The sequence below is a fragment of the Vigna unguiculata genome, chromosome 7 (genome assembly GCF_004118075.2).
Source record: "Vigna unguiculata cultivar IT97K-499-35 chromosome 7, ASM411807v1, whole genome shotgun sequence".
NCBI classification, from domain to species: Eukaryota; Viridiplantae; Streptophyta; class Magnoliopsida; order Fabales; family Fabaceae; genus Vigna; species Vigna unguiculata.
Window position 1 is genome coordinate 6,584,530 of NC_040285.1, and position 13,192 is coordinate 6,597,721.

A 13,192-nucleotide genomic window follows, 5' to 3' on the forward strand; every position below is an offset into this window, starting at 1 on the left:
ATAAGGTAGATCATTTACTCATCTTATCCATTAATTATAAATCTTGGCCAAGACCCTAACCCCAAGACTTAACAGTCTTCAATTCGTACAATTGGTTAGCCTTGGACTCGGGAATCTGATGCTCACACGAACCTGCCCGCTCGTGGTCCTGCCTCTACGAACCTCCCCGCTCGTAGTCCTGCTCTACGGACCTACCCGCCCGTAGTCCAACACATGTGATCCACCAGCCCCCGTACCTTCCCGCACGTGGCATCTCTCAACGTGAGCACGGAACATACGAACCTCCCCGCTCGTATCCCCACGTGAGAGTAACTTGATATGAACCTCCCCGCTCATATCATCACATGTCACACCATCCATGAACCTACCCGCTCATGGCACAGCATCTCCCGATCCAAGCAAGCATTATTGTCAGTCAAAACAGCACCAGGAAGCAAAGATCAACAGCGTCTCCGCCTGGCTCCAGACCACACGTCGCCAGGCGAAAATGCTTCAGACCGCCTGGCGGTATTCACCTCCCGCCAGGCGCCAACGTCCTCCTAGACCCCACTGTTTTCTCGTCACCGCCTGGCGGAGCACACCGTGCCGCCAGGCGCCTGCTCAGTGCAGACCCTCTTACGCTAAGGCTATCGCCTGGCGGTTTCGTTAGCCCGCCAGGCGCTATGCCAGAACAGTACCTCACTGGTTTTAGCATCTCAACTAATCTGTTGGTTACATACTCACTCTTATGGATCAATAAGGATTCCCCCCTGTAGTTAGTCTATCACAATCCTGGTTAATCAAATGTCTATACACTACCCAAACAAATCCATCTGTCTATCTTTTCCAAATAATAAGAACCTTGTCTAACAGTAAATCTCCATTCGTCCCACGAAATTAGCTAGAAGTCTAGTCCCTTACTTCACACCATCTCTGCTGCCATGACAACTAACCAATGCATAAACCCTCTTAGTACATTCTCAACTTCCTCATTTATTCTTAACGAGCATACCAAAAACATGAGTCCTATATTCACTACCCAATTATAATTATCTCTACCACACTATCTATTTATATCAAGTCCCCTATCCTCATCGACATTTTCATCTCTTATCGAACATCAACAATTTCACTCTTTCTCTCTTCACTTACCAATAATTACGTATAAATCAAATACCACAACTTTCCCCCCCTCCACGGCCATCCACTCACTGCACTTACACTGAGACTGCTCACATCATCGCCTGGCGGCTAGCAAGGCACCGCCAGGCGGCATACCAGATGCAGACCTCCTCACACATTTTTCTGCATCCTCCGCGATCTTAACTCTCTCCTCTTCTCCCACGATCACCCCACAGATTCATTCACGTCAATTTTAGCACCCGTTCTGACCAATATCATGTTATACGTATTCCAAGTTCCCACTTACATCTTAATTAACCCAAACAACCCAAGGTTTACATTCATTTCTAGGTTTCCATCCAACTACCCATACACGAAAATCTAATATGATTATAAACATTCCAACATATCAATCCAGTACAACAACTTTTACATAAATACACATATACAATCACAGAACCTCAGTACTCAGTTACATTCATCCAAAATAGCATTAGAACCATCAAACAGCACTCGAACAGCGTGATGCCGCCTGGCAGAAACCCATCGCCGCTAGGCGATTCAAGCCAAATGAAGAACAGTGCTCATCTCTGATGAGCCGCCTGGCGGTAGGGATTGAACCGCCAGGCGGTTTCTGGGAAAAACCCAGAAACCCGATCAAACAGCGCGGAAAAATAGGTGGAAAGCATACAGTTCCAATCATCAAAGTACAGTACAACGCAAATGTATCTAAAACACTGAAAACAACTCCCCTTACCTGGATTCCTTGCTAAATTCGAGTAGATGTGCTTATCCTCTCACCAAACCTCCCTAGCCCTTGCTTTCTACTCCAACCTTTGCGTTTTTCAGCCCCAATACTTTACTTTATCAGTTCCAATTCTCAGAAAGACCTCTGCTTATGTGTACCACGAACCCTAAGTGTTATTTCCTCTCTTTTAACCCTTGCTCTCACTATCTCCCTCCCTTAATTGTTCATTTAGTGGCTTATACGAATTTTTAATAAAAAGAATAATACAAGGTTAACCAGTTTGTTTAATCAACCCTCTGTTTTCCAGCCCTTAAGTTGCCTCCCTCTTGGCTGCTAGGTTTCCAACCCTTCCACCTTCATGCACCAAAAATTTGGCAAAAGAAAAGTAATTTAGTTCTCAACAAGGTTTGAACCCACACTCATGCACATACCAAACCAAGGCCAAACCACTCAACCAACACATGTTTCATGCTAAATCCTACAATTTTAAGAGTTTAACATGATCCATACGAGTTCAATATATAATCACACAAAAACACAAAATTTAAATAACATCCAAGTGGCATACATAGGACTCGAACCCAAGTCCTCACACACAATAAAGTACTCTCAACCACTTGGGCTAGTACCTTTCCATGTCATAGCTTCTCGCATTTATTGCTTTAAACATTCTCATTATCCGTCCTAATTAAATAATTATTTAATTTTCCCGGATCTTACAAAACTCTCCTGGGATTCGAACAACTCTTGGCGAGTCTGAACTCGACGAAGAAGAATCATCGATTGAAGAAGAGATTCTTCACTTAGAGACTTTTCCCTAGCAAGCTCCTACAACAGCTTATCTAACTAGAAGGGTTCTTTCAGAGATCGGAAAAGGAAAGGGTTGTAAATGAAAAGAGCTTGGCCGGCCAGGTTCATTATTTTGTCATGAAGCCTTCGATAACCCATGGATCTTACAAGCTGCTTTACAACAACAGCAAGTTTCATGCTTTGATTGAGCAAGTCGTCTATGCGAGAGGAGAACTGGATAGAGGGCTTGCTTGACCACTTGAAAACTCTCATGGGATTCGAACAACTCTTGGCGTCTGGTACTACACCTGCAGCAAGCACATTCACTCGCTAGCACTTAGTCCTCATCTCCAAGAAAATGAAAGAATTGGGGGCGATAGTGTAGAGTCAATTAAGCGGAGGCTTTTGGCTGGATCGAATCTGTCTCGTTATGTCGGGAGTTCCATTCTATAGTGGTCAGCCTTTCCATTCCATCTCTTGGCATTTATCTTACAACCATTGTTAGCTCTCTGCCAGCCCGTGCCAGGTCAGTGTCTTATTTGTTCTGCTAAACAAACGAGCCTAAACGGGTTTCCGTCGGCGGAGGACAGCTAGGCAAGCTCTAGCGGGAGAAACAAGGGCGTGGCCAGCCGTCCATGCCTGTGGAAAGTTCCTTGCCTCTTGTGCCGTGCGTGAGCTGTGCCCGCTTTTCCCTTTAAAGTTAGGATGAAATGCGATCCATTCAAAGTCTGAGTTTGTACAAAATTCCTTCCTCACAAAGTAGTCTCGTTGGTCTTCAAAAGAAGACAGTCTGAATATTGTGACTCTTCCATGCTGTGTCTCAGGAACCTTTTCAATACGGTCCGGATTGCTAGCTTCCGTTCATAGTTTTGCTACAGATGATACACGAGGAATCTTTACCATAGCAGTTACAGTCACTCAATGGAAATGTTCGCCTTACCGGTGCATCAATCCAGCGCATTTAGACCTGGTTACGCCTTGATCTTGCACCGAAAAGATCGTAAAGAACTCGAAACCAAGATGATGGAAAAAGAGAGGATCGAAGAAATCGAGTTCCCGCTTTAGAAAGGCTTTTGACAGGCTGCTAAAATAAATGTCTTTTTCGATGATTATGGAGTTGGAGATTCAAGTTCATGCCAATCCTATACAAAGTAGTATTAATAAAGAGGATAATCATGCAGTAGCTGGAATAAATCTAGATGAAGTTGCTGTTATAGCACATCTAAAACGTTTTGAATGCTAAAAAACGATCGGTCCTCTACCTGCTAAAACCCTCTCTATATCGGTCAACTATCTTCGTTCCTAACTAAACGACGCTTTCCCTCCTTCTTTTTCTCTTGGGCATCTCAATGTTCATGCAATGCATTCTTTTCGATCTTGTACTTGAACCTTCACTTTTTGACACTGAAGACCAATAGCGTGGAGAGAGGACTTACGTTAGGGTGAACAAACGATTTCAGGGGTGATCACGCGCTTCACGTGGTATTAAGACTGACCAAAATGACCGCTTATTTCAAACAGCTCAGACCATCGCTTTTATCGTCAACAGAGACGGACTTAGAATCTGCTTATTCAATCTCTTGTCCAGGGTAAAATATCACTCCACCAGGGCTGTTGGCTTTCGCGAATCCAGCTGGTGGTGAAGGAAAGGGGGAAGGAACTATAGAATAGAAGGAGCTGGACATGAACCGTCACGGTCTTTCCCTGGGATCGGTCCTAAGGCGCGTGCTTCAATTCAATATTGTCTTGATTGGCAGTCGCTCTTCTGTATTTTGAATCTTCAGAGATACCCTTAGAGTTTTGTCCTGAATTGGAGGGTTGTTGAGTCAAGTCAAGAAGCGCGAGAAGCCTAATTGCATTTAGGAAGGAACGCATGCGCATTGGCTAGAGCAGTCACTTCCGGAGTTAGCTCTGCAGATGAAGCAAGCAGTGGTAAAAGGAAAAGATTAGATTTCATCCATCTGGCTCAGCCCATTAAACCCTACTATACCATACCATCTTATTGGAATCTGAGTGAACCGGGCCTTTCCTCAACCGAGACATAGAACTCCTAGCTCTGGAGCTGATTGAATTGATTCTTTTAACAGCTACCGAGTCTTCGTGGTTCGAGCCGGTCGAGGGTACGAGATTACTGACCGAAGACTCTTCCATTGAGATGGGCTGAAGCCCTGCTAGCTAGCCCCGATGCCAATGCCCTTTCTGTTTTCGAGTCTTTGTAATCTTCTGCCATTCCTCGAGTACTAGCACACTTTGAAATGGTTAGACCACTGTCTTCGAGTCCGGTTGAGAAATAGCGGAATTCGCCGGCTCACGGGACTCGTAAAAATGTGTTCACGTAACGTAATAGGTCGTTGCTTGCTGCTTGCTGGCTAACGCACCTTACTAGCCTACGTAAGCGCTTTGAAGCCGTAGCTTGCTCCCCAGACAGTAATCCCGGGGAGCTATGGGGGTCGGAGTGGTCTCTCTAGTCATACCAAGTAGCTATATTAGGTTCATTTCCTTCTCGATTCAATCTTTCATTTCGTTTGATTTTAGGTATAAAGCCTATGTCATGGCAGTCAAATCTCTCTTTTTGAATAGACTTTTCCCTGACTAGTCAAGTGGTAAGTAAGGTAGGGCGCTATTCGATGAAGAAAACATAATTTAGGAAAGTGGTTCAGGTAGCTCAACTGGTTAGAGCAAAGGACTGAAAATCCTTGTGTCAGTGGTTCGAATCCACTTCTAAGGGGCTCCTCGCCCGTTAAGGTACGAGGATTGTCCAGGGCGCGCGCTCCACGGTTCAGCCAATCTCCACTTTGACTTCCATGAGATCTTCGGCCTCAATCCGGGCCATTGTGATCTCATGGGCGGAAGGAGAGTCGTATTTTGCCAAATGGCTAAAGCACCGGTAAGACCAAGAGCGTCTGCGTTGAGTAGATCTGGTTACCTTTTCTGTTTGTGCCCGAGAGGAAGGATTGATTTGATTGCTCATAAGAATAGCCTCGTCAGATAGAAAAAGATTGACGCTACCCTTTTCTTTATCTTTTCCCCTTTGCCCGTTTTTGACCGAGAAGAGAACCCGCTACTGCGCGGCCGAGGAAGCATCTAAAGTAGAATAATCCGAATCCGTTGAATAGGAAGCCTTTGATCCGCTTTCTGAGAGCGCTCACTTTCCGCCGGTGGTACGCACTACATGAAATCAATGCCCAAACCACTATGTGCGTAATCTATATATCTATCCTTATTGATTTCTTTCGCCTATGGAGTGTTAGGGTATTGCGAAGCTTCTCACTGGAATAGACTCGAGATTAAGCACAAGAGACGCTTGGGCCTATTACAGACAGGCTCGCAAGCTTAACACGATGAGAATGCGTTCAAACTAGAACTGCCCGCCACCCACCCCGTCTTCAATGTTGATCAGCTGAGATTGAAAGAGCCCTCCATCTTGGATGAGGCCACCTCTCAGGATTATAAAAAGATGGAAAAAAACTCTTTTAGAGTTTTCGACTGGAGAGAGCGATGTGCATGGACCAGGTGAGTAGGGATGCAGCCCCGCTAATAGAGTTCAATATTCTATGGAGTCCATATAGAATCTATGGATCCGCAGGATCCGCTGTTGGATATGGGTCCGGTGGAACCCTAACTTCTGCTTCTGCTAGTGGATTCGCAATTTCGTTGTTGGAACCGAAGTTAAACCGGAAACAATAGAGATCACTCCATCTTTGAAGGTAGCTGTTGTTTGTCCTTGGTTTGCTTAAGCAGTATTAGGAGTTGTAGGTGTCCGTGTCCAACCTGTTATGTTCAGTACCATAATCAAAACAATTGCTAGATCGAGCACGCGACGCCAAATTCAAATTGATGTTTTCATAAGGAAGCCATCGAAGGCTTTCCACAAATTGAGATTTGGCCGTAGAAGGATCGAATTGTATCCGAGGAACAGGGGAATACAAAAAAGTAGGATGAGAAACAGCCCGACAAGGAAGCAGCATGGATCCGGTATTTGTAAAATATCAGTTTGACTTTCTCTTTTACCACAATAAGCCGTGTAGTTACCGGATCGGGACACGATACCACAGGAGAATCAACCAAATCCATATCATAGGAAAGCAGAAAAAGAAAAGCTCTATCCTCCGCCGATGAATAAGTAACAACAAGGGTTGGGATCAGCTTACCCCATTCTTATAGCGGAGAGAGTGGTACCGTACTGGCTTTCAAGCGGCTTTCCTCACTCCCTGGCATGACTACAGAAGAGAGGGAATTCCTACCAGACCAGAGAGGGGTGATTCTCTAACAAAGGAAAGAAAGGAATGACTATCGAGCTTTATAAGGGGGTTCTATAAGGTTCACGCCCCGTCTAAGGCTCGACCGAGCTGTACAAAACAACGAATGCTATGAATGCTCCCTTAGGGGTTAACAATACAAAGATTCCACAGAAGCAGAATAACAAGTCTATAGGTCATGAAGGCATCTGGGATGCTGGCTTTGACGAGTAAAGGCAGTTCCTCTTTCTTTCAACAAGGGTTGCGGACAATCTGATTGTGGGCATCTTTCGATTGAGTAAGTCAGGAAAGAGACAACAGGCGATTATCCCTTTTTTTCTTCCAACAGCGGAAACGCCGCAATTCCGGAGTAGTCGTAGTTAGCCTAAGGACTGGAATAAGAGGTTTTGTGGGGCTACCTACTTTTTTTTTGCTAGGAACGACTTGCCTAGTTGGAACTCTTCTCCGCCGACTCCTGAGGCTAGAAGAGGTGGCAGTTAGCAGCAGGAACAGGACCAGCAACTAGGGTTGTTCAAAGAGCAGCCGTCTTTCCCTCTCAAGCGTAGAAGACATCAAAAGAATCTTTATCTATGGCTCTACCAGGGAATCCTAGTACTAGCTCTACTCCAACCAATCCGAAGACTACAAGACCTTCACCTCAATCTCCACCGTAGCGAAATCATATATATATATATATATATATATATATATATATATATAACTTCTACTATTATTAAATATATTAAATAACATAAAACCTGACCAATAAAATAGTCAGCTAGTAACCATCATTAACCAACACAATACTTTAGCACTATTCATTAAATAATCTCTTACGCATCCACTGTACCATCTCCACCACTAGAACATCTCCACGAGACAAACAAACTAAATTTTTTTATTAGACTATTTATAAATTATATGAGACGAAAAAGATAGAGGATAAAACTCAACAATTCAAAAAAATAAATCTTCCAAAATAATAGTGTAAGAGGTTTTGTTTATCCTTAATTTGATCACATAGAAAATAATCTTAATTCTTACCTACCGCAGTGTTTGTTTTGGTGGACTTTCCTCGAAGCTCCAGATGTGTGCCAGCTTTGAATGCTACCAAATAACACAAGTTGCATATTTTTCAGCAGTAAAACCATGTGGAACAAAACTACAAAAGCAAAACCACTTTGCTAATTTATATATTTAAGGTAATTATTAATAATATATAAATGCATTCCATATATACTTTTTTAAATAACATAAACATAACAACCTTTATCTAATACACCTTTTACAAACAACTCTCACATAAAAAATATGGGATACAATTAATAAATAATTATCTTAATGCTCATGTATATATAATTTAAATAATTTAAAAATATATTTGCGTGTCCTCCGGCAATAGAAACTCACTTATATTCTAAATATTATATTACATATATTACAATAAAGTAACATAATCAAATATTAATTAGTTCTTTAATTTACATAAACTTCTACACACTTAATTTAATAATGAAAACTCTAAAAACAAGGATTAAATTAATAAAAAATATTTTTCATGAAATAACACTCGGGGTATAGGTTTATACAGTATGATACTTAACCTTAATATTTTAAGTGTGATTATGTAAATTAGTCTATTTACAAAACGTATTGTCGCAAAGTCGTCAATTTTTTTAAATTTGTATGCCAACTTTAGTAACTTTTTTTGGATATTAAAATTTGACAAGCAGCATATTGCATCAGAACATTTTATACAATAAAATAAGTATATAATTTTTAAAAATTATTTTTTGAGCAAAGTTAGCCTGTTTGTCAGCAGTAAAAGACTAATCCTATTTCTGACTGCTGAAAAGAAGAGAAATTACAAAGGAAAAAGTTTGAAATTCAAATTGAAGAAAAAAAATGAAAAAAAAAATTGTTTCAACTCTTACTAGAAAATTAGCTTTCCTTCTACTTCTAACAAAATAAAAAACTGATCTTTCTGTATTTTCATTCTTATAATAATCCCTTCCCAATACATATCATTGGTGTTCATTTAAAAAATTTGATTTCCTAACATATATATATATATATATATATATATATATATATATATATATATATATATATATATATATATATATACTCTTTTATATACACAAATTTGAAGATAATGTTCTTCCAAAACACCCAACTATTTCTCAGCATTTATTATTTAGTACATAATATTTTTTTGACTAGATATTTCATGTGTAATGTATTATTTGAAGTATTCATAATTTCTTATTATTACACTATATATTTAAATATACAAATATTAAGAAAAAAAAACTAATGCATAAAATTTCCAAAATGTAACAAATTTATGAAGGCAATTTATGCAATTCATTAATTGAATTAAATTAAATTAAATGTTAATAAATTTTTACTCCATCAGCTTTGTCATAATAAATTAATCATGTTGCATATGCAACGTAATTTTTTTTTTAATAACAAATATATCGATTTAAAATGTTCTGCGTTGTCCAGTTCCAACCCAAAATCCCCTTCCATTGACTGACTCAATATATTAACACGTCAAAATTTCTTTCTGTGGGTCGAATGAAGACCACGCGACAGGGAAGCGCGTGGAGAGGCAACAAGAAAGGAAAAATAATAAAGAAAGGGACACCCTGTGTTCTTCCCAACTCCATATTTAACCACCACTATCCACTCGCTAATTCCAACGTTGTAATGCGTGCTTCTTAACTCCCTCCTCTTCACTCACTCTCCCACATCGTTTAACTCGAACGATCATCAAACTCTGTTGAAAAACAAACCCTTCTTTCTCTCTCTGATTCAGAGAACATCCTAAGAACTCGATTGATTCTGCATATTCCTGGTTTTCTTGTTCTTTGTCTCAATGGAGGTTCAAACTCACACCCACGCTCACTCCACCTTCGATGTCAACCCCAACCCCAACGCACCATTCCCTTACGACATTCATCATCCTCAATTTCGGAGCTCCGATTACCCGACCCCAACATTCCCACTCTCCCCTCATGACCCGCCACTACCTTCACCCACCCACGACTCATCCGAGCCTCACGCGCCGGTACGCGCCTGCCCCCAGACTACTGCTGCCCTCAAGGTGCAAAAGGTCTACCGGAGTTACCGCACACGGCGGAGGTTGGCTGATTCCGCCGTCGTCGCCGAGGAGCTTTGGTGCGTCTTCTCTGCATGGAAACTCTCTCTCTGTCTCTCTCTATATAAATATAACTTGTATATTTTTTTATTAGGACAATTTTTTTTTTCTTTAAAATTTTATTGGGTATGAGTTCATTTTGAGAAAGTGGGGTTTGAAAATTTGAAGGTGGCAAGTGATTGATTTCGCGAGGTTAAACCACAGTACAATTTCGTTCTTCAATTTGCCGGAGAGTGCTGCATCACGGTGGAATAGGGTCAAACTCAACGCTTCCAAGGTCTCTCTATTTTTTTCTATAGACTTTTTTTTTTGTGTAATACGGATACTATACGGTACTTGTACGTTTTGTTGGAAGCTATTTTTCCTTTTGCCTTTTGTTCCGTTTGATACTAAGGTTATGTTTGATTCTGAAGTCAACTGTTTTTTACAGGTGGGAAAGGGCTTGTTCTTGGACGCTAAAGCACAAAAATTGGCTTTTCAACATTGGATTGAAGCTGTGAGCATGCATTTCCTAACACTCCACATTGGCATTATTTAATTTATTTGTAATTTGTTATATATGACCAAGTCATCGTTATCTCTGTTGTAGTGTGTTTGGTTCCACGTCTTGGTTTTTCATGTTTAATTAGAAGAACCTAGTAGTAGTAGTAATAATAGTAGCTTTCATGTTTCGGATGTGATTTATTTACTTCTCAATATTTCAAACTCATCATTTAGTTGGTTTTATGGCTTGAACTGTAGATTGATCCACGCCACCGCTATGGGCATAACTTGCATTATTACTATGAAGAATGGTGCAAAACGGATTCTGGCCAGCCATTCTTTTATTGGTGAGATTAATTTTCTACGAAGAAAGCATTTATTGATTCATTCATTGGGCTTGGTCGTGTCTGATTGACAATATGCTGTTGATGTTGGATGTTTCCATTGTGAATACAGGGGAACATGTTTTTGCTTTACACTTAAGCATCTAAAAATCCCATTGGTGTTCATTGTCTTCCATACTTTCCATGAAAAAAGGGATTGTTTAGGAGCCCAATTTCATTGGTTAGATGAAATGGGAAATTTTGATTATGTTTCCAATTTCTTGTTTTGGCCAAGGGAAGCTTGTCACGTGGAGTGAAATTTTAAGTGGAACGATGAAGAGGTCAAAGTTGTGTTTTTTCACTGAAACTTTTTAATTTGTCTCATTCTGCAGGTTGGATCTGGGAAATGGGAAAAATCTTGATCTTGAACAGTGCCCGAGATCGAAGCTCCGGAAGCAATGCATAAAGTATCTAGGACCTGTATGTGCACCTACTTGTTGGATTTATAACCTTGTTTTTTTCTTTTGTTAATTGTAGTTGTCGTTGACTTGACTATTTGATTTGTAATTTGCACTGCATTATTCAAAAAGTTGTTGCCTTTTCCTGTTTTTCCACTAGTTGATCCTTTTCAACAATTTTCTGTAACAGCAAGAGAGAGAGCACTATGAATACACTGTCTGCGAGGGGAAAATTATCCACAGACAATCTGGGGATTTTCTGCACACAAAAGAAGATTCTAAGGATGCCAAGTGGATATTCGTTATGAGCACCTCTAAGAAACTTTATGCTGGCAAGGTAACACAATTCAAACCCAGTAATTGTTTCCAATTTTCTGTTTCTCACTTTTATAGAGGCACTATTGATACTTTGTACTAACCTCTCAGAAAAAGAAGGGATTATTCCACCATTCTTCTTTTCTGGCTGGTGGAGCTACCTTGGCTGCTGGAAGGCTGGAGGCTGAGCATGGTGTTCTGAAGGTATTCTTAATTTCATAGGTTGCATGATTCATTTAAATCTTTGTCCTATTGGAATCTTCATAGGTTGCACGGTGTTGTCATATTTTTTTTCTTTTGGTACAAATTTGGCTATGCATGCACACAGAATCTCACTGATAGACTCATTCACTAATTGCTACTTCTGTGCATTGAAAAAAAAGACAAATGACTGATTCTCTATGCTTTTGGCTTTTAAGTCCATCTCTGCATATAGTGGACACTATCGGCCAACAGATGAGGCGCTCAACTCCTTCATATCATATCTCAAGGAAAATGGTGTCAATATTGATGAAGTTGAGGTAAATAATTCATGTGTTTACGGCAAAAGTTGTTTCTTCAAGTAGAAATTTATCATTTGATGGTAGTTAGTTCTAACACATGTAGATAATCATCACCTGCATTTTTTCATTGAACAATGATGATGCATTGTTTCAGATTCGCAATCCAAAAGATGATAGCGATACATACGAGGATGGAAAGGTTAGTGAAATGGAGACAGCATTTGAAGATTGTAATCATGGTAATATAGCAGAGCATGTTGTTTCTGAGGAAGCTGAGAACACCTCATCTTCAAGCAATGTAGTAGAGCCTCAACCTTTATCTGTGGGTAGTTATAAAAGAACTCTCTCAGGTGGTCTTCAGAGTCCAAGAGCTGAGGTACCCAAGAAAGCAATATTGCAAAGAATCAATTCGAAGAAGGCAAAGTCCTACCAATTGGGGCATCAACTCTCACGTAAATGGTCAACTGGGGCTGGACCAAGAATTGGGTGTGTTGCTGACTACCCTGTAGAGCTTAGACTGCAGGCTTTGGAAATGCTTCACCTTTCTCCAAGACTTCCTCCTTCTCCTTCCTCGTACAGGTTACTAGGTGGTCTTGTCTCACCTACGGCTTCTTCAACACCCAATGCCACAAGAACTGAAACTGATGAGAATTCTCGTCATTCAACTCTTAAATGATGTTAGGATTATGTCTGTCTAAGGTTACTATAGGTGTCATTCAACTCCTAAATGATGTTAGGATTATGTCTCTCTAAGGTTACTATAGGTGCTTTAGTTGTTAATGTATGTTAAATAATATTGTTCTTTATGTCATGTCTACTTTGAAGAACTTAATGTTGTCTTTTATTGAATTCTTATTATCAGTTCACGTCATGATTGTCTCCACTAGCGTTAGGATAAAGTTAAGGTTGTTCCATGCAATCCCCTGTAGTGCATAGTATAGTAATGTTAGATTGACTACTTCTGTATGTGAACTTTAAATGTCTTCCACAACTAGCCTCCACCTTCAATGCAATTTGATGTATCAAATAGATGATAGAGCAATGAATTTTGAAGCAGTTATTAGTTAA

General features: G+C 40.3%; 1 protein-coding gene across 1 annotated transcript; it reads left to right on the forward strand.

Moving 5' to 3' along the window:
- Positions 1-9,571: 9,571 nt before the first annotated feature.
- On the forward strand, positions 9,572-13,192 carry LOC114192388 (IQ domain-containing protein IQM3-like). Its single transcript, XM_028082096.1, has 9 exons — positions 9,572-10,062; positions 10,211-10,319; positions 10,473-10,538; positions 10,784-10,872; positions 11,241-11,328; positions 11,497-11,643; positions 11,733-11,825; positions 12,041-12,142; positions 12,279-13,192. The coding sequence occupies exons 1-9, from the start codon at positions 9,761-9,763 to the stop codon at positions 12,798-12,800; spliced, it is 1,518 nt and encodes a 505-aa protein (XP_027937897.1). The 5' UTR covers positions 9,572-9,760; the 3' UTR covers positions 12,801-13,192.

Bases quoted from the DNA above. Each gene is read 5' to 3' on its own strand.
- LOC114192388 (XM_028082096.1), top strand. From the start codon at position 9,761: ATGGAGGTTCAAACTCACACCCACGCTCACTCCACCTTCGATGTCAAC. The intron at 10,539-10,783 runs GTGAGCATGCAT...CTTGAACTGTAG, and splicing joins TTCAACATTGGATTGAAGCT to ATTGATCCACGCCACCGCTA. The intron at 11,329-11,496 runs GTATGTGCACCT...TTTCTGTAACAG, and splicing joins GCATAAAGTATCTAGGACCT to CAAGAGAGAGAGCACTATGA.